General features: G+C 36.5%; 1 protein-coding gene and 1 long non-coding RNA gene across 3 annotated transcripts; both read left to right on the top strand.

The window, feature by feature from the left end:
* The first annotated feature begins 938 nt into the window (after positions 1–938).
* LOC126836713 (uncharacterized) lies at positions 939–3,989 on the top strand. Its single transcript, XR_007685375.1, has 4 exons — positions 939–1,045; positions 1,120–1,191; positions 3,029–3,184; positions 3,281–3,989. It is a non-coding gene; the product is annotated as an uncharacterized LOC126836713 (long non-coding RNA).
* Positions 3,990–6,562: 2,573 nt separating this feature from the next.
* Positions 6,563–20,106, top strand: LOC126836976 (protein BCL9 homolog). Of its 2 annotated transcripts, none has more exons than XM_050570697.1 (11): positions 6,563–7,102; positions 7,183–7,355; positions 12,938–13,298; positions 13,374–13,463; positions 13,874–14,085; positions 14,158–14,409; positions 14,476–14,662; positions 14,743–15,225; positions 15,283–16,041; positions 16,154–16,373; positions 16,556–20,106. In XM_050570697.1, exons 3-11 carry the CDS (start codon positions 12,989–12,991, stop codon positions 18,519–18,521), a joined length of 4,479 nt encoding a protein of 1,492 aa, XP_050426654.1. In that variant the 5' UTR covers positions 6,563–7,102; positions 7,183–7,355; positions 12,938–12,988; the 3' UTR covers positions 18,522–20,106. The 2 variants fall into 2 exon arrangements, with proteins under 2 accessions (XP_050426654.1, XP_050426655.1); XM_050570698.1 differs by having other exon boundaries at positions 16,184–16,373; positions 16,556–20,105.
* The last annotated feature ends 1,174 nt before the right edge of the window (positions 20,107–21,280 follow it).

Here is a 21,280-nt window from a genome sequence, read left to right as displayed (position 1 = left end):
AATGTACCTAACAATTATATATTTACTCACTAATTGGAATAAAGACTATCCCCAACAAAAACCTAACAGTGAAAAGAGGCCAAGTTCCATACCCCTTCCAAAAAAATGTCAGACTATCAAAGTAGTGATATCGACATTGTGGCCAAGTCTGCTATTTCTTTAGTTCATAACCTGTATAACCTTTATTACTATGTAACTTGAATTAAACTATATTTAAGTTTTAGATCGTTTCATTCTTTTTTTTGGTTGTATTATGCGGTTTTAATAACTAACATAATTAATTTAGATTAAAAATTACCCATTTTATCGGCATTTAATGAATCTACCAACATGTCTACCGATTACATTAAAAATTTAATTTGCTTAGTAATACGAAATAATACCAAATAACATAGTTGAATTAATGAAACACAATAATATGTACCTTTATGTTACAGCCTCGTTTCAGATTTTCCTTTGGTCTAATTTTCAGACCTTAAACTCTGAAACTTTTTTATAATATTAAGTAAAGTAATAAGTGAACGACAATTTTTTTTTGGTCAAGTTTTTTGTAAAATTACTAATTATACTTTACTCCTTAATAAACGGTTTCTGTGGCGTCCTCTAGTTGACAATGCATGTATTATACCGACTGAACTGCAAACGAATATCATAGTAGTACCGCCAAGTGTCGCGATGCTAAATTGTCTACAAAATCAATACGAAAACGACTCTTTTCTCGAAAGAAAAACAAAACGCCGTTCAATTATTATTGAGATACAACTAATTGCTAGATTTTTTTTTTTTTGTGGATTTTATGCCTGCACTGTCACATTGGTATGGCGCAGTTTCTAAATCCAATAAAAACCGTTGTCTCGCGAGATGAACGACGTTGGTGCGCAGGCTCTCGTCCGTCCCCCGGAGACGAGCCAAGGCACATTAATCAATAATGCTCGGCCCAGTCATTGTGTACTGCGTCATAGCGGATAGAGGTACTCGGTAAGCGTTCAATTGTCGGTGATCTTTCCGGGACAGAGGAACGTTTATTTATTACAGCTTTTCAACAGTAAGTAACCGATAAACCGTCGGAGATTTGGTCGCCGAATAATAAAACATAATTAACGCAACACGATTTTTCAGATAGTTCCAATCCGCTCAAAGCAACACCACGCCAAGCGTAGCTCACGATAGTCTACATTTGACCGCTTCACTGTGAGTATACACCCGACTCGGTAGAAAGTCATATTTTGCCGTCGGGATCATCCCTGTACCCCGCCCCCCCCCCAAATTCCCATTACAGCCTATAGCATACTTAGGTCTACCGCCAAACTTTATAGACTGTAACGATCATATTTCACTTGACCGTTACTTCGCGTCCCAAACCAACTGACACAGCACCCCCGACTATAGGTAGGGGAACGGTCGCACACACAGGACAATGCACGTCGCGTATCATCTAATTAACCAGTTGACTTTACCATCACGGACCGCCAATATCCTCGACCTTGCGCTCTATATTTTTGCCGTTTTACTACAAGCCGCCCATCCGACTATCTTTTGTGTGCGTCCGTTTCAACTCCGCTTTGACCAACCATTTCATCGTCCAACCCAGGTCAGAGTGTATATATATATATATATATATATATATATATATTGTATAATTTTGTATTTTATATAGAAACCCTAATTTAGAATAAAACATCTTGTAGTCTGCAGCTGAGAGTTAGATTATTTAACAGTGTGACCGCCCGTTCTAGCTCCTCGGGCGATATATTAAGTTAATAAGGGAGACTTTAAGGCCAATTAGACGTAGACAACGGCCTAGCCAACCGTTTTCCCGTGGGGATCCGTCTATTTTAGACTTATCGACGGCCACTTTGCCTAGTCTAGCCAGCTAGACAAGTAGGTCCGTTACAAGACTGTGTATCCGCAATACTGCTAAATACAGGGTGAAATATTATCGCACGGAGGCTAAAGATATAGTTCAATCTAGTTTTAAATCTACACTTTTTTTTTTAATTTTAAAAATAATTTTACTAGAATAAGCTCGATAAGTACCGACAATATCGAAAAACAGTTTCTAACTTATTAAAACATATTATACATTTTAATTTAATTTGTATTATGAAAGGTACATAAACAGGCAAGTATATCTCATTCGGAAATTTGTCTTTAAAAACCACACATGTATTTAATATGTTATGTTAGGTACCTACAATCAATTTTTCTATAAAATAATTATTTTAGCTAGTTTCAAATAAAAACACTCATTAAAATTAGAGATGAAATATCATACGAAAAATTATTATATAAAACAATTTTATAACATTTTTTTAAAGGGTGGTTTTTAAAAGTCAAACAGCAACACATGTATTATATTTGCCTATAAAAAGCAGAAAGATTTAATACAAATAATTTGTTACTAGTTAATATTAGTTGATGACCAGTTTTGAATAAACAGGTACTTTAAAGTTATTAGCAGTTGAAGGTTTAATTGCCTAAACTCAAAAAGTATTTATTTAAAACTAGTTATTGACCAGTCATTACTTTCATTGTACTATTCTGTTTAAGTATATCACCAATAATTTTATCCAACATTAGTAATTAGTAGATTTGTAAAATTTATTTGTCCCACAAAATTAAGCATGACTGTAGTATGACAATTTGTTTAGTACAAATAATTATTAATAAGTTATTCAATTATAAAGTGTAGATGTTTTTCTTGATATGTGTATTTACTACATACAGACTATCCTGATAATTGTATCCACTCCTGATGATATTTCACACATTAAAAAAAAATAAAAACGCTATTTAAAAACCAATACGGTAAATTCTTAGCAATTAATATATTTTATAGTTTACAACATTTTACTAGGTTTGTTGTTGTATAATATATTTTGTGTACTAACATAATGGAACCAATTACCATTGTCTAATATTCTAGAATTTTGTACCTACCTACGCTTAACAGCTAAACATCTAGTAAACATAAAATGAAAATAACACACAAATTTCTATCTTGGAAACATTTTTTTTTTTTCAGCAGCGTCAACAAAATGGATCAAGTTGCAGAGTTTACAATTGATCAAACTGAACAAGATAGTTTTCAAGTAAATGTACAAGTGGATGCAGATGAACTTCCAGATGACCATATGACGATTACTCAGATTTGTGCCAAGTCGGTAGTCGAAACGATACTCGAGTAAGTAAATATATTAATTATAAATTTCAATTTGTGTGAAAATGCATATTCCATTTTCATTAAAATGTACTTCATTTTTTTTTTTTTTTTGTGTAGTATTAAGAAGAGACAAAAGGAAAATGGCAATAATCAAGTTCGCAACTATCCGATAAGGCATAGCAGGTCTTTGAGCCGCGAGGAATATGAAAGAACCCGTGGCAACCAATAAAATTGCACAGTTACTTCCTTCGTGAATTATAAAACTACTCAAAAATATTTCATTCCTATACCTAAAATAATAAATAATAGTATTTAGTTTGTTTTAAGTAAACACATTGTCTGTTGAAGCAGGAATTTATCAGTAACCCAATTAGCGTCACAATTTTGAGAAAGTCTTGCCGTATTGTACTCCTTCCTATGTATTGGGTTAAAATCAAATAAATTAGTAATTTAAAATAAAATAAAAACATAATACACAGTAAACACAAGTTTTAACTAAGCTATGAACATTATTAGGTAGACCGTTAATTGACCGAACACCATTAGGCACTACTTATCGGCGTAGTTTGAAAATCTAACCAAATGTGAGCAGTTATAGATGCAAAATATATTTTTCCCCCTAAAAATAAAAGACATTTATATAAGATATAATAATAAATTTCTCTTAATTGTGCCATTGGTATAAGCTGAAGAGGAGGTAAAATGTAGCCAAAATATTTAATAGTATATTCGTTGTGATGAGTTTATCCGAGTGCAGACAATGTGAATACTTAAATTTTTTAAAACTTATAATAATAATAAAACTGTACAACCATTCAATCTTGTAGTGTGCACTTAAAAAATATTTTATGTACATAATACTCAAATGTATTAAAGTAAAATTCACAATATACCTATTATCTAAACCTATTAACGAGTTGGTTTTACAATTATTTCTACTACTTTACCTGTCGATAGTTTTTAGCAGTGCTGTTAACAAACGAGTTCCGTAAAATTGTTCATTTTAAACTAATACATTTTTTTGGAGAATAAAAAAAAAAAATGTTAGCTCTATTAAGTCTTTTGTAAAGTATTTTACTTTTATAATCAAAGGTTTTCTGTAATGTAATTTAGTAAGTTATACTCGATAGTCATGAGTTTATACTTCTTAGTTAAAATTTAATTTATGACTTTAGAAAAATATTATTTGTTTCTTTTATTTTCAATACAAATCGTTTCTGGTCGCTATAATTTTCGAATGATTGCTAAAAAACCTATTTACAATGTCAGTATCGAACATTTTATCTGAACTAAATGAATACTATATCATCCTGATATTAGCTATGTTAATAGGTAAAAACCGTGTTTACGAAAGTCGGTGGGGACTTAGTGTGAAATAAAAAATTTGGCTACCAATAGAGAAATATTGACCGACGCCAAGGCAGAACGTTCTTGGAACTAGGTATAAAAACAAAATTTGTAGGTACGTCCTGTTTCAAATATGATCGTAGGTACTTCTAACGGTAATAATAATTTGGTATTCCTATTGTTCCGAAAGCGAATTTATCAAGAAACAATCTCATGATGACAGCGACGAGACTTCAAGACCTGTAAAGCCACACGATGACGATTCCTACGCTTCGGTAATTATTTTGCTTCGTTGTGTGTGGTGATGTAAACTGGCACCTGTAAGTACGTTATTTGCTTAATGAAATTCAATAAAACAGGCGACATTAATACTTACCTTGTAATTGAAAACAAACTTGTACAACTTTTTACAATAATATTAGTGGAGGGCTAGCAATTGCATTAAATTACCGAGATTCACGGGTTTTTTTGAAAATGATTAGAGGCAGATCGATAAGCTAACTAGGGAAAATATTTTCTTGCTCGATAAAACTTTATCAACGTAGCTGATACGTTCAATTGAAATTCAAGTTAGAACGACGAATAACTGACGGTCTGCCTCGCTTAATGGCTAGAAGGCTATAATAAGTACCTTAATAAACTATGAAACTTTAATTTTGTCATTTTTATCGCCTAAAGCTTTTCTATTTCTACTTACAACTAGGGCCTAGGTATTTACATTTTACTACCTATAATATTATTTTACTGTACTATGATAATATTGATAACACCTTTTGTCATCGCTGAAAAGTGATAGCAGCCATGGAGGTAAATTTATGACGGTTGATAACAATTACTATTGATGAGCATGGTATTTACCGCGGTCTTGTTAGCTGGTCAAAGACGACAAAACACGGTTGTAAAAAAACTAGAAGATACATAGATAAGATTTCTTAACTGTTCTAACTTCAACATAGTTGGGACAAATATTTTTTTTAGTCTCGATCAAAAATATATATAAAAATTATCGAAACCCTAATCTAGTTGAGTAAATCCAGTAAGACAAGAATACTAAAATTCTCATTTTTATAAACCAATCTGGACGAATTATCCACCTGGAACGACACATAAAACAATGATAACATATTATAACAAAAAATAACCTGATAACATTATTAAGAAGGGAACAGGTAATTACACACAAGCGCGGCCTATGTAAAATACATACAATCTTAAACGCTTAAGTTAATGCCTATTATGTTAAATTAATATTGTACAGAATAAATTTAATTTAGAATAGATTTCATCCATTATGTGGTATGATAACATTGCGATTGACAATCAATGGTAGTAAATATATTTGTTCATTTGGTGACTCTTATGTTAAATGTAGCTTATAATATAATATTATAGAATTCTTCTTGGGCACGTCCAAACTTATATTTTATTATTTTCCTGTGCACATAGAGTTAATATAGGTATCATAATAATGTATTCTTTTTAGTATTAAAAAATATTTATATATTAAAATACCTTCTATTTACTAAGGATATTGTAGTTCGTTGAGAAGGATCTTATTTGCTTAGTTGTCCTTTACCATTTAAATACTTTAAAATCATAGTTTAACTTAAAAATTATATAAAATACTATATTGTTGTAATTTTAGAGTTTTTAAATGAAATACGTCCAAATACTTTTTAGATCAACACTATTTTCGGATTGCATTATTTAAATAGACTATATATGAAATAATCAGCTGTAGAATAAGGCGTATTATTATATAGGTGTTATTTATCGATAGTATTTTTTTTTTATCGATTAGAATTAATACAATATAACAATTTAAACGTGAACGGTTTGATTTTGAATTTTGGCGGCAAAACGGCGCGGCCTCCGCCGATTTGCCTCCATCCGCGTTCTGCCTCCACGATGGCTGGCGACGGCGGCTACGGCGGCTGCGGCGGCGGTGGCGACGGCCAACGTCAAAATGGCCGATGCGCCGTAGCGGCCGCGCGCCGTGTTTTTATTTATTTACCCCCGCCGCCGCCGCCCCCTGACCACCTTCATCATCGCCGCCGCCGCCGCTACCTTCATACCGATCTCGTGTACAACAACCAAGAACATATTATTATTATTATTATTATTATTATTATTATTTATCATTATTATTATTACTATTATTATTATTATTGTCGCCAGCAGCGGCTATTGTACCGAACGTACGGGTCGTGTGTGCGTGCAGTGTGTGTGGTGTGTACGGCGATTGCCATTCGAAATTCACATTGTTGTCGTCGCGACCGTAACGACATTTTCCAGGCGATTCATCGTCGGCCGACACGTCCCCCTCGGTCCGTGCGAATCGCGCAAATCGCGTGTGTGTGTGTGTGCCTGGTGCCATTCGCGTTGTGCAGACGGTAACGCGTTGCGCATTAACACTTATCATCTAAAATATCGTTGGGCGCCGCGCGCCCGCCAGTAGTGCCAGACTCGTGCGGTCGTTTCACGTTGGAGGATCGCCGATGATAACCGACCCGAAGACGGTGTACGGCACGCGACAGATTTCGTGTCCGTAGAGACCGCTGTGCCGCACTATGCAGTCCCACGGTGTATGAGGTACGTACATAATTTTAGTTGAATCGTCTTTTAATGCAAGGCCACCCGTAAGTCTCAAGTCGTTCAATGTTTGTCATCAGCGTTTATCGATCGATCATGCAACAACGGTCGTCACAACAGCTACTGTCGGATGATACTGGAGGAGGCGACGAAAACGCTTGGCACAAGTACGAGTATGCTCCTTAACGGTTTGGATGTCAACGTTCCAACGTATTGATCATCGTTTTGTCCAATCGTTCAATTTGCATTCACAGTAAGTATCTGCAACACGTAGTGTTGGTTTAATATGAGTGAAAAACTGGTATTGAAAATACCATTCCAAAATGTTCAACCCTTTTGGAAATTAATCCATATGATATAATATAATAAACATTGTGATAAAACATTGGCTGTGTTGTTTTAGATAAGGATCTGATAATATAAAGAATCAACTAAGATGTTTGATTGAAATTGGTGTAATTTGTAATTACATTTGTTTAAAGCCGTTTACAAATTTAGTCAGTCATTTTATTGACAATGCTGTTAAAAATTACCAAAGTGATTCGTCATAAATATTGTTTTTAAATAGTATTATTTTTGTCAAATGAGCTTTTGCATTTTTCATCGTTTAAAGACTTGTAAATTAAGTTCAGTTATGTTAGACTAAAATACTTATGAGTATATTATAAATATCTTGGAAACAAAATACTAATAATTATAATAAATTGGAGACGTTTGTGAATAAGTTTTTAACTAATAAGAGCCGTATAGATAAATAATTTGAATTTATTTATTTTTAAATACGAGTACATTAATATTATACTTAAAATAATTGTATTTTTAAATGCTTTCGACAGTTATGTGATTCAATTTACAAATTTCTCAGAATTACTAATTATAATGCGAATTGAGACTACTACGGTAAATGTTTAATAATTCCTATTTAAATTTAACATTTTTTACAAACATGGTATAAAACAATATTTGTTTATTAATGATATTATTGGATAAATAGTTGATGGGTAAAATTTAAAAAAATATATGAGAAATTAATTTTAAAAATTGAATAGTTATAATAAAAAAACATAAAAAGAACTATGTAATAAATTGCTTCTAAATATTTGTAGTTGTAGATATCAATTTTATTTTATTACAATTATAAATTATTTTCCGAAATTAATTAGATAATAGTTAAAGTAATTTCACATTTGACTAACAATTAAATATTTGGTAGAAAACAAATTGAGTCTAAGATTTTAAATTAAGATAGTAAAATTTGGTTAGGTTGTTGTTGTTTAAATCCAGCTAATGTTTTGTATTAAAATTAAAATTATAGGTTTTATTATAAAATATAATAATATAGTGTATTGAATTGATTAAATACTTTACTGAACGTGCCTTATAAATAAGAAATCTAAATTTGTTGGCCAATTCTAATAAAATTCCAACAATAATTTGTATTTTTCTTATTTGGAAATTTGTCATATTATTACGTACTATGTTTTGTTTAGTGCACTGAAAGCTAAACTGTATCATTAATAACATTTGCCGTGTCCATTCGCATTTAATAGGTTTTTCAGATACGCAGTCAAAAAAACTATTAACTCGTTTTACAAAATTAAAAAATATATAATTAAAACAAAACAAAAGCTTTCAATGAATATAATAGTTGCATAAAATTATGCATATCAAAGCATTTACATATATTAAGACATAAATCAGATTGAATCACTTTTGTACTTAAATTATACGTCAGATTAATTTGGCCAATAAAAATAACGATGGAAAAAAATATTCCCATGTTTAGAAGACATTTCGGTATTCTTAGCTATAGACTTTTTATTTCACCCTTTTATTGGTAATACTTAATCTCGTATTATGAATATGAAAAACAATTTGTCGTAAATTGAATTTGTAATAATTAATAACTATAATAAAATCATATGAAAAAATAATAATAATTATAAACGTTTGTGTTTTACAAAACCGATTGTTATAAATTGTTTAAAATATTATGTAAAATGTAGCATTGAAAAAACATAAAACTTAACTTCTAAACCGTTCTAATCGTAACCTGTAGAAATATTTAAAACAGTTTTTATATGCCGTAAAATTGTCAAACTAAAAAGAAAATTTATTAAACACGTAAAAACTATATTTCTGTTTTTATTGTTTTGTGCCATTTTACATTTATTTTGAGCATATTATCTAAATCTTAATCTGAATTTAGACTATTTCTTATTTATAGCAATCTCTTGTTTAAAAGGGGAATAAAATAAAACTAACTTACGACTTGGAAAAACAACTTTGGTATACCAATAATGATTTTTTTGTCGGTAATTAGGAGTGTAAATAAATGTTGTCATTACCTCGTAAGTCATAATTAAGCAATAGTTGATGTTTCCCTTATGTTGGAATTGTATTTGAATTTGTTGTCCTTTTTTCTAGTGCCAAACGAGGTAAATATTGATAACTAAAAAAATTGAATATACTAATAATAGTTTGATACGTTATTCGGTTACTTTGGTTTTTGCACAAAAAACACATTAAAAACGGTTAGTCGATTTTGTGGTTAGTCCTAATTGTACATTTAAAAAAAACAAAAGGTGTTCACACTCAATCGACACATTAACGCAATAATATACATCTTAATAAAAAGAAAAATGACTGTGCTTGACAACAGAGTTTACAATAATTAATAAGTGTAATATTTACTCATCTACAAATGCAAAATATGTTTGTCATGCATTCCAGTGTAAACACAATAACGTCATTAAAACACATGGTTTGTGCTCTAATATGTAATTTAGACAAAAACAATACACTTTTGTTCTTATCTTGTTAATGTCAGTCTAAACGCATTATCTAACGTGGCGTTAATTAAAAAAGTTATTATTTAGTCTTAGCTTTTAATCATACTCGTGAATCGTTTGTTGTTTATATTAATAAAATATGTTTACGGCTTGTACCGGATAACTTAATTAAATTTCTATAAAAACGTGCACGATATAAAATATGGTAACGATGCAAATGAATCAAGTTGCGGACACTGATTGTTGCATATGTAAAATATCCAACAGTTAGATTGTTAGAAGCGTGTTAAGATTATTATTAGCTGTAATATTATCGTTGGGCCAAGTTCATACGAGCTTAAATCTGATATTCGCTGCAAAGAGTACGATGAGTTTAGGTGTACATTTTTTGTAAACGGTATTAATGTACAAAATTAATTTGTGCATTTTAAATACAATTTGTTAGACTTGTATCGTTATATCGTTTGACATTAAAAGTCAATAAGCGGTAAAGGGAAAAGGTACTTTTTTTTTTTTTTTTTTTAAGGTTAATGCTTTTATTTGAAAAGGATACCTACTTTTTTTTTTTTTTTTGGTTATTATTTATGTCGCTATGAATTCAGTCGATATTTGTTTTGCAAAAAGTCACAAGTCTGCTGTCGTTTTAGGGGTTCGCCTAATTTATTTATTTTTTAAATAACCTGACATTTTTTGTTGTTTTTGTCTTTTTGAATCTATTCGGTCAACGCCGACGACAGGGTCGACATCAAAGGAAAAATCCAATGCATATTACTAGTAGTAACAAAACACACAAAACGGGGTTGGTCGAGAATGTAAAAAAAAAACATTAAAGGGACTTGGCTTGGCTAATAGTATTATTGTGAACACTCGAATCGCAGTAGGTCGCTTGTATTAAAAAAAAAAAAACCTTAATTAAAAAAAGAAAGACGGTCGGTTAGTTTAATAACAGAAAAAAAACAGTAGATGTGTTTTCATCGAGCTCGTGTGACAGACCGCTTTAGAAAAAAAAAATACTGTTAAAAATAAAACTACTTCACCGGGTTTAACGTTGTGTGTATATTAAACTCGGTATAAAATGTAAAAATATAATAATATTATTAATTTTAGAGTTTCTATTATAAGGTGATTGCATGCGGCCCGTTTGTAAGGATTTTTTTGTATAGGCCATATTTAAGAAGAAAAAATTTGGTTTTAATACATTTCGACCGTGTCATTTAATTTGTATGAACTTGTGTTAAGTTAAGAAGGCAAATATTATCATAACAATATTATTTCAGTTGTAATATATTTGATAAACAAAGTTCTCAACTTGGAATTTGGACAGTTCGAAAAGTTGCACCTGGCGCTTATTGTCAAGTACACATTTTGGGTTTTGACTTTAACTAAGTACACATTTTTTTTTTCATTTTGCAATGGCTATTATTATGTTTCGTTACAAATAGCATATTATTTAAAACATGGCGAAAGTCGACGCACTTTAAGACATTTTTCATCGTTTTCAGGTTGAAAAAATGGTTTTATTTTGAAAAAAACAAATTAAAACATCATAAAAAACACGATTTAAGTATAAAAAAAAAAAAAAAAAAAAAATTGAAATACGTTTAAACCAAAGTACAAATGTTTGACATGGTTTTTTTTTTATTGTTTTTAATTTTTCAGTAGGTTTTTTGTGGTTAAAAAAAATGTTTTCTAGAGGAAAAGTTAAATTTTATCAGTAATTACTTTTTGAAAAAAATATCTTCAGCTAATTGTTGCTATTGTCATATTTTATAAACGGGGACAGTAAAGGAAATTAAAAAATATACTATGTACACATAATTAACTGAGAACGATACGAAATACACCTCTTAGAAATAAATTAATGTTGTCTTTATCTTTTAATCTGGTCTAGTAATTATAGTGTTTGTGATTAGGCCTAATTACTGGTACATTACGCCTATTGTTTAAATATAATACTACATTAATAGATCTATTTTTTTAAATATTTATTCATTAGATAACCTATAAATATTATTGGTATTTAATTATTTGTAGAAAATCATAGACGTCGTACACTAAGAGAGTTTTGGGTATATATTATTTACATTTAAAAACAGTTAAGTGTAGAGCTCATGATTTTCAAATAAATTCAGATAACACCGTTATTATCATATATATTATTTATTAAATAATATAAAATACTCGTGTCTTAGATCTCTTTTTTTTTTTTTACTTGGTAAACTTTTGTGTGCTCTGACGGATATTTCAAAACAATCTAACCTGGGATGGCCTTTTCTAATTAAATACGTACACACTTTGACTTTGAAGACGAAGTCTAATTAAAAATAGTACTCAACTAATTATGAGGAAAATAATCAACAACGACAATCTTCATTGAAGTCAAGACTGATCGTAGATTTCGTCCGCCCATTTATCTAATTATTTTCTAGTCTGATGTTTTTCAAATAATTTTATCATCATCATCGGATTTTAATCAGAGTTCACAAACTGACAAAAGTACAAATAAATCAAAATGTGAGGCTCCCATTTAAGTTTTCAGTCGACTTTTTTTTTATCATAGGAAAAGTTTTAACATTTGGTTGTAAGGGTTGATATTTATTTGGTATTTTCCCATAAATCTTACTTAATCTCCGTTGAAATTTAAAAGTAATTCGTCTATTTTTCAAGAAGTATTAGCGTTTCGTAATTTAAAATTAAACTCTAGTAGCCACTCTGGTCACTTGAAAATGTAATGAATCATTATATAAATTAAATAAAAAAATATAATCAAAAATTCAATATTTCCCCCCAAAAGGAAACACATATTTGGATCATGAACGTGTCTCTTATCAGCTAATTGTTCTATTATCAATAATCTCTTATCAATTATCCAGAGATTTCCGATTTCCCCTTATCACCATCCTTTCCCCACCTTATCCTTACAAATTTTTGAAAGACTACCCCAGCCGTAAGACTTGATATTGTTATTAATTAACACATTATTGTAAAACCAATACATTTTCTCAGCTCTAATAAAAATAATGATTTTTTTTTGTTTTTTCAGCCGCCGTGCCCCGTTACCGAACGGCACTGGAGCCTGGGCGCTTAGCGTGTGATGATCAAGGAAAAGCAGAGGGCAGATAAAAAGTGTTTGTCGTCAAACAACGGTGGTGGGGGTCCTGGCGCCAGTGATGATAATCAAATGATCAAGACGCCCGACAACAATACCAGTGATCTACATCACGATCTAGACAGCATCATTATTAAGACTGAAGGAGACATGACGGCGCTCATCGACGGTGGCAACGGCGGTGACGTGACCGACGGCAAAGGCGGAGTGGGCGCCGGCAGTAACGCGTCTCCCGGATCTTCGGGGGCCGATCAAAAACCTCAGCTCATGTCCAACGACATGTGCCTCAGCCAAAGTTAGTATAATAATAAACCAATCTCTTTGTTTTTGTTTTCCTTTCATTTAACAACCAATGACTTACACTGTTTAGTTAAACACGAGGACACGGGAAGTAATAGTGGTATCAAAGTGGAAGACAACTCTGGCAATTCGACGGGGAATGCGGGAGAATCCGATTTTGGTATGTTGTTTTCCGAATAGAAGACCTTCGGCTTGGGTTTACTGTCATGTAGCACAGTAGCCCAATCAGTATCTCTAAACCTAACAAACTGATACTTGTTGGTTTATTGAACCAATAAACTACATATTTTGGTTAATGCCAAACATTTGAAGGGCTTGAACAAGAAAAATATGTTTAGTTAAAAAGCCTTTTTTTATTGCCAATTTTGAGAAGTTAAGATTAATTAAATAATAATAATGGGTAGTTCCAAAAAAAAAAAAAAGGTTGCAATAATTTTTAATCTATTTTCAAAGAGTTACTGGAAAAACCTGAAACCAACCAACTGGTGCTACCTGTTCGGTTTAGTGAATTCTGTTCGGCACGATGTCTGTCAGTTCGTCGTTAATGTTGACCATTGTCGTCTTGTTTAGGTATTAACAATGCCGGCAACAAGCAATCCAACGCTACGTCGGGAAGCAATATGGACGCGCAACAACAACAGCAGTACATGCAACAGCAGAGTCAAATATTCGTCTTCTCCACCAGTCTGGCCAACAAGTCAGCCGAAGCCGTATTGGCCGGCCAATATCCCACCATTATAGCGTATCATTGTGCTCAACCGCGAACGAAAAAGTTCCTCGAGGTAAACCGATATTGAAAATTAAATAATATAGCATAATTTTTGACCGTGTTCAAATTTGATTGGCGTACACAGAAACACCCTTTGAAAGTGAACCAGTTCAACCGCCAAAATCCCGGCCAGTGGATGAACAACGTGACGGCTTCCCAACAACAAGTCAAACAACAAAACAAAGGCATGGCTCCGCACGGAGGCCAGGCCAAGTACGGCGCCAACACGCCTTATTCGAGAATGATGAAAAACAACAACAGTCCTTCGGGTGGCGGTCCGATGGATAACCCTTCGATGATGCAACCCGGAGCCAGAATGCCCATGTGGAATCATCAGGTACGATACTAATATACATCATTCACTCGCTATAGTCTGACTAACCGATGACGGCATTGTACACAGGGAAGTCATATGAACGATTCCGGATCTCCTCAACAACAACAACAGCAGCAGCAGATGCAACACCCGTCCAACCATAACAACATGATGGGTGGACCGATGTGTGGCAGCAACAACGGCATGATGGGCATGTCCAACCACGGGGGCGGCCCTGGACCGATGGGTCCGGGTATGATGATGAATCAGCAAGGTAAACTATAACAATTTACCCAAGTAAACATTGAAATGAGAAAAATAGTTTTAAAATTATATTTTGGTGTCTTGTTGTAGGAAATCTCTGTTCCATGGGACCCGGTAGTGGCGGCGGAATGCCCATGAACGGAATGGACATGGGAATGATGGACCATCACAGTCCGCACCACCCGAATCAACACAACATGATGGACGGCGGCGGCCACAGGCAAATGATGGGCGGTGGTCCGCATCATCCGCACCACCCTCCTCCGCCTCACCATCCGTCGGCCGCAATGCATCACCGCGGCGGTCCCGGCGGCATGAGCGGCGGACCTCCGCACATGCCCTCGCACGGTATGCCTGACATGATGGGCATGGGCGGCGATCCCAGCAAGTGTCAGCCGTCGCCAATGGACGGTCTGTTGGCCTCCTCGGGCGGCGGCCCTCCCGGATCCGTGGGCTCTCCGGGCGGCCACAACTCGTTGGCCTCCATGATGCCTTCTCTGGCCGACTTCGACGACCCGATAGGAAACGGCGGAGCGGCCGCCGCAGCCGCCGCGGCTCATCACTCGCTGGCCGGTAAGTCGATAATATTGGGTTGTTGTTGATTAAAGTCATTCGATGGCGTTGTTACAGGCGTGCAAGTACCCGACGAAAATCTCACTCCACAACAGAGGCAACACCGCGAGGAACAGCAGGCCACGTTGCGCAAACTCCAGCAAATGCTGTTCCCCGAAAATTCCGGCGGCCCGTCTCAACAGCCGCAGCAGCCGCCGGCCGTTTCTTCTTCCGGTGGTCCGTTGGACAACTGTTCCGGTGGCGGGGGCATGGACGACCTGATGCCCTCCATCGACGACGACCTGGACGTGGACGCCGTGGTGACGGCCGCGGCGGCCAACAGTTCTGCGGACATGCTGTTGCCGCCCAAGACGCCCACGTCGTGTACGCCCGACTGGCAAAAGTCCATGTTCGGCGACGACGACAAAAAGAAAGACGGCGGCCGTTGCGGACCACCACCGTCTTACCACCAGACGGTCGCCCGTTCCGCCAGCGTGCCCAACGTGTCCGTGCCCAGTTGCAGTCCTAACTCGCCGTTGACCGGCGCCGGGACTGGCGTCACCAGTAACCTGTCGTTGCCGTCACCGCGCACGTGTTCCTCCATGAATTCACCGGCTGGCGGTCGACCGTCTTCCAACATGAGTCCGACGGCCGTACGGTCGCCCAGCGGAAACGGGTCCAGGCTGCAGTCCAGCAATCCCGGCACGCCTGTCCACATGTCGCCCAGCAGCGGCGGCAACTCGTCCAAACCTAAGGGACCGATGTCCAACGAGTTCTCGCCGTCGTCCAACACCAACACTCCCGGCCAACCCACCGGCGGCGGCCAACCGTCTCCTGGTAAACATTACATTTTTTATTAGATTAGATTAAATGAATAGACATATTAAATTTTGCTTAAAATGTTGAATTTTTGATCGGTGAGTGTGTAATTGTATGACACCTGTTCCAGGTTTGGTTGACGATATTTTTGATGTTTCAGACTCTCTGTTTGGCCCGAACAAATCGCAAAAACGCGGCGACGAACCCAACCTGATGCCCGTGCCATCGCCGCAACGCATCCAATACCTTAACACATTCGACGGCCAAGAGCTGACCATCCAAAAGCAGCCCAACACCGGTCTAAAAGAGTCTTCGTCCACGACCACCACCACGTCCACTATGTCTCCTTCGTAAGTATACAACAGTCGACGGCAGAGAGTTGGCCCAAAATAAACAACCCACATGGTTGTTACCCTGGTTAGGTTAGGTCAGGTTAGCCTATCTAGTTTATAGCCAACTCTTGTCGACGGCTAAGTAAGACACCTTTAGTGGAAAAATTAATAAACAATATTTTTGTCTTTGTGTGTCATAGAATATCCTTACAAAACAACATGGACATGATAATGACCGATTCGAACATGAAGTCTTCGCAAGCGGTCACGCCGTCCAATCACCATTCACCGTCGTCCATGGACTTGCCCGGCGGCGGCGGAAGTCGGTTTCCGGGTACTCCCAGTGATTTTGCGTCGCCCAGTCCGTCGGCCATGGACAATAGCGGTCCGAACAACAAACCTGGCGGCGGCAGCATGCAACAACAGATGAGAAACGGCGGCGGCGGTTACGGTTGTCCGCCGAGCCCGCAACAGCATATGATGATGAACGACTCGAGGTATCCGGGCGGCGGTTATGGAGGCAACGGCGGCCCGCCTCAACCGCACAAGCCCGGCATGATGGGCAACGACCCAAAGGACTCTCCCCTGGGATTCCCGCCCCGGCTCGGTCCCGGCGACATGCCGCTCAACCCGTCTTCGGCCGTCCCGGGCCCACCGTCGGCGCCGGGCCTCCAGAACTCGCAACAACCCGGCATGAAGCATTTCGATCCCATATCGTCGTTGGCCCAGATGAACCAACAGTTAGCCAACAACGTGGCCGGCGGCGGCGCGTCGTCTCCGATAATCAACCACGGCGGCGGTGGCGGAATGCCACCCATGCACCATCCTGGCGGTCCGGGACACCACCATCCGGGCGGCATGATGTCACCGTTCGGCAACGCCGGCGGTCCGCCTATGCACATGATGGGTAGCGGCGGCGGCGGTGGCATGGGCGACCCGATGTGCGGGCCCATGGGAATGGGCAGCGGCGGAGGAATGCAAGACGGCGGTGGCATGGGCGGTCCACCGGGCGGCGGCCGAATGATGTACGGTCCAGGTATGGGACAAGGCCCGCCGCCCCCGGGTTCCGGCCCCGGCGGTATGCCCATGGGCGGCGGCGGTGGCGGAGGAGGTATGCCCATGATGGGCATGCCCCCGATGGGCAGCCGAAACGGCGGCATGATGATGAACTCTTGCGGCGGCCCACTGTCGCCTAAATCCACGTCGATGATGCAACAACAACAGTACCAACAACAGCAACAACAGAGGCTGATGCCCAGGATACCTCCGGGCGGCGGTGGCCCTGGCGTCCAGTACAACGGTGGCGCGAACATCCAAGTGAAACCGAGCGCGCCCAACACCATACAGTATTTGCCCAACAACTCGAGAGGAGGCGGCGGCCCTAGAGGCGCGCCTCCGCCTCCCCAGTCGCAACAACAGCAACAGCCCGGCATGGACTTTTTGCAAAGGTTTTCGGGCGGTCCCGGCGGCGGCCCGGGAGGCGGCAATCCGTTGTCCAATCTGGACGGCAAAGTGCCCACGCACAACCTACAGTATTTCCCCAACGCCGGCGGCTACAACGGAGGCGGTCCCCCCGGCGGCCTAAACGACATGATGTGCGGCCCGCCGGGCGGCGGCATGGGTGGAATGCCGCCCGGGCCACCCAACAACGGCCGACCAGGCATGATGCGCGGCGGCCCGGCCGGCATGATCCGGCTAGGCGGCGGCGGGCCCGGCGGAATGGGAGGCGGCATGGCCAACAACTACAATCCCGGCGGCGGCGGACCGGACGGCATGTTCGGTGGCGGGCCGCCTCATCATCACTCACAACAGCAGCAGCAGCAGCAGATGATGATGATGGGCGGCGGTGGAGGTGGACCGCCGCCTCAACAGCACAAAGGAGGCGGCTCGATGATGGCCGGGCCCGGACCGCCGCCGGACGCTACGCAGCCGTTGCCGCCGTCGATGGGTGGCGGGGGCCCCGGGCCGGGGCCCGGACCTGGCGGGTTCCGTGGCGGTCCGGGCGGCGGCAACTCGTTCATAGGGCCCACCACGGCCGACCCCAATTACGCGCAGCAGTTTCACAATTTCCAACAACAGTTGTACGCGACCAACACGCGCGGCGGCGGCGGGCCTGGAGGCGGCGGCGGCGGCCCACAACAACAACAGTTTTTCGTGTCCAAGTGATAAGGACATAATATTTCGCTTTCCATAATACGAGCAATAAGAAAAAGATGTGTCTTATTATATTTTGTTACACTACTTGTAAATAATATCTTTTGTAGCCGACTCTAACCGAGGTTTTCGCCTTAATACATTTTTATGCTTTTTTTTGCCTTCCAATATTATTATTAATATCGTGTTGTTTTTATATTTATTTAATTTTTTTTTTATTTTAACAACAGCAGACTGACGACAATTTGAATAATGATGATTGATTATTGTGTTTTTTTTTGTATTTATTAGCATTTATAACAAAAACATTTTACGGGGCATAAAATACTTACGGCCGCGGATACGTACTAAATAGAATATATAATTTTTTTTGTGTTTGTGTGTGTAAACGATTAAACATTTTTTTTTTATTATTATTTATAATAATATTATATTTTAGAACTTGTAATGTATATTGTAAATAATATTATATTAGTTTTTATTTGACCGTAATAATTTTTAACAACCATCATCAATATTTTGAGTACACCTATTCAGTGAAATTTGTATTATTGATGCTATGTAAATAAACAAAAAAAACCTTGCGAGTAAATTAATACGTAAGTTTTGACTATTCGATTGACACTCGACGACGATCGGAACGATACGCAATTTTTGTACTCTAAACATATTTTGGACGACTAACGAGCTATATTTTGATATAATTATTATTATTAATATTTTTTTTCCTTGTTTTACGATCACTGTATTATCAATATAATAATTGTATTACAATAAATAACATGGCAGCAATAATGTGTATTAGGTGAAGACTTTTTTTCAATTTTATTTAAATTTTGTTTTGTACCGTGTAAAAAATGTACGTGGCGCTTTATTTTGGCTGATAGCAATTATTTTGTAATATTATTATTATTATTAATATAACAAGTACAGTTTGTTTATTTTTAGGCAAAGTCGTACACTCTGTATTTCATTTTTTTTTTTTCTAGCAATTTTGTACGCTTCAACAACTGTTATTAAAACAAAATTTAGAATGTTAAGAGAATAATAACAATGATTTAAACCTCGATAGTGTATTTTACAGTGATTTATTAATATTTTGTAAAAATTTGACACTTATTAAACGACGACGCACGAATAATAAATAATTAGCCGTACCTTAATTGTCTATCTATATTAATTTTTAAATATAATGAAAATATTTTTGTAAGACAACGCAATTTCTATCGAAACTACAATCATTTAAAACGGTTGTTTGATAAAAAAAAAAAGGAAATGATTTTCAGACAAACGATAATGTGTATTGTTGCGTTTGAGTCTTTTCTTAAGCAAAGTTATATTTTTTGATAAAAAAAATAGACACCTACTATTTTTGTCTTGTCGCCAATTTCTTAGACGGATACCAAATAATTGTAATTAATTAACTATTGAACTTTTTTACAATTCTTTAGTTTTTATGTATATTTATGTAAGTATGTATGTGTATAAATAGAATATAAGACAAATATTGAACTATTCATTTAGTCGCTTCAAAGTAGGATAAATATAAAATGTGTAAAAATAAACAATCATCCATACGCAAGCTATTATTATTTTTTAAATATTACAATACCAATATATTTTTGTATTATATTACATTTATAATATTATAGTATTGGCAATTTTCAATCTAATAATAATTATGCTCGATTCGTTAATTTGTTTTTTTTTCTTTATATTCTAAACCGTACATTAATATGAATAGGTTAAAGTACTATAATAATATTTTATTTATATATATATATATATATGTTTGTATAATTAAAAATAATTTTTAAATTGTGCCCATAGACAATAGGATTTTTTTTTTCAAAAAAACTAACTTGATGACTTATTGAATTTGTAGATTTGTAAAGCTTAAAATATTTTTTCTTAGTTTTTGATTTTAATTAAATTTAAAAAAAAAGAAACAAAAACGTGTCAGGTAAAGCGTCAAACAAATTACCTTAAATGGATAAAACTCACTTTTTGTTATAAACTGGTGTTTTATAATTTTTATAATTGTTCGAAAAACGCAATGCCTTAATACATTCTTATTTGACCGTTGATTTCATTATTTACTCGTTTAAGTTGTTTTTTAATTGCAATTTATTTGTATTTCCATTTGTATTAAAATAAAAAAAAACTATTAATTAAAAATGTGGAGGGGGGAAAAATAAAGTAAATGCGACTAGCTTAATAAGAAGTCAAAATGTTTCAAATTCAATTAGAGACAAACATCAACAAAATTGAGTGCATTCAAAGACTGAAGAAAATTCTAGTCTAGTGTAAATGTTTTATATTGTATGTAAGACAAATCAATTTTAATAACGCTTTTACCTCAAAGTATATATTTTCAAGGTTGTAAAATAACTGTTTTGCGATAAGTACCAATCAATTTGGAGTTTTTGTGGGCTAAAAAAGAAAAATCTATTCTGTCTGGCTGTTTCTTTTCATTAATTTTGAAGAAATAAAAAAGGTATGTATTCCATTTGTATTTTAAAAAATAAAAATAAATTATAGACAATTAAAATTATCTACTCTAATTAAATGCGAGATAAGAAGGAGGGGATAAGAGTATGTGTGATAAGGGGTGAGGGTAAAATGGCGGGTCATCGATTAGCTCGAGGGAGAGTCATCGTTGGAGAATACGAGGCGGAGAGGTGATTGGTGCGGTCAAAGTGGGGATGGACACATTGCGGTTACGCTTGCGGGCAAATCAGGTTAGCCAGTACAAAGATAATTACCATAGT

This window comes from Adelges cooleyi, unplaced genomic scaffold (genome assembly GCF_023614345.1).
Source record: "Adelges cooleyi isolate 19-005CV unplaced genomic scaffold, UGA_ACOO_1.1 ACOO_flye_CR_arks_rails_tigmint_CR_PRNA_247, whole genome shotgun sequence".
NCBI classification, from domain to species: Eukaryota; Metazoa; Arthropoda; class Insecta; order Hemiptera; family Adelgidae; genus Adelges; species Adelges cooleyi.
This window is presented reverse-complemented; position numbering and strand designations above follow the sequence as displayed.

What these genes read in the sequence shown, in the direction of transcription:
- LOC126836976 (XM_050570697.1), top strand. Translation starts at nt 12,989, where the DNA reads ATGATCAAGGAAAAGCAGAGGGCAGATAAAAAGTGTTTGTCGTCAAAC. An exon ending in GAACGAAAAAGTTCCTCGAG is followed by an intron (nt 14,086 to 14,157) that starts GTAAACCGATAT and finishes TGGCGTACACAG; the next exon opens with AAACACCCTTTGAAAGTGAA. An exon ending in ACGTCCACTATGTCTCCTTC is followed by an intron (nt 16,374 to 16,555) that starts GTAAGTATACAA and finishes TGTGTGTCATAG; the next exon opens with AATATCCTTACAAAACAACA.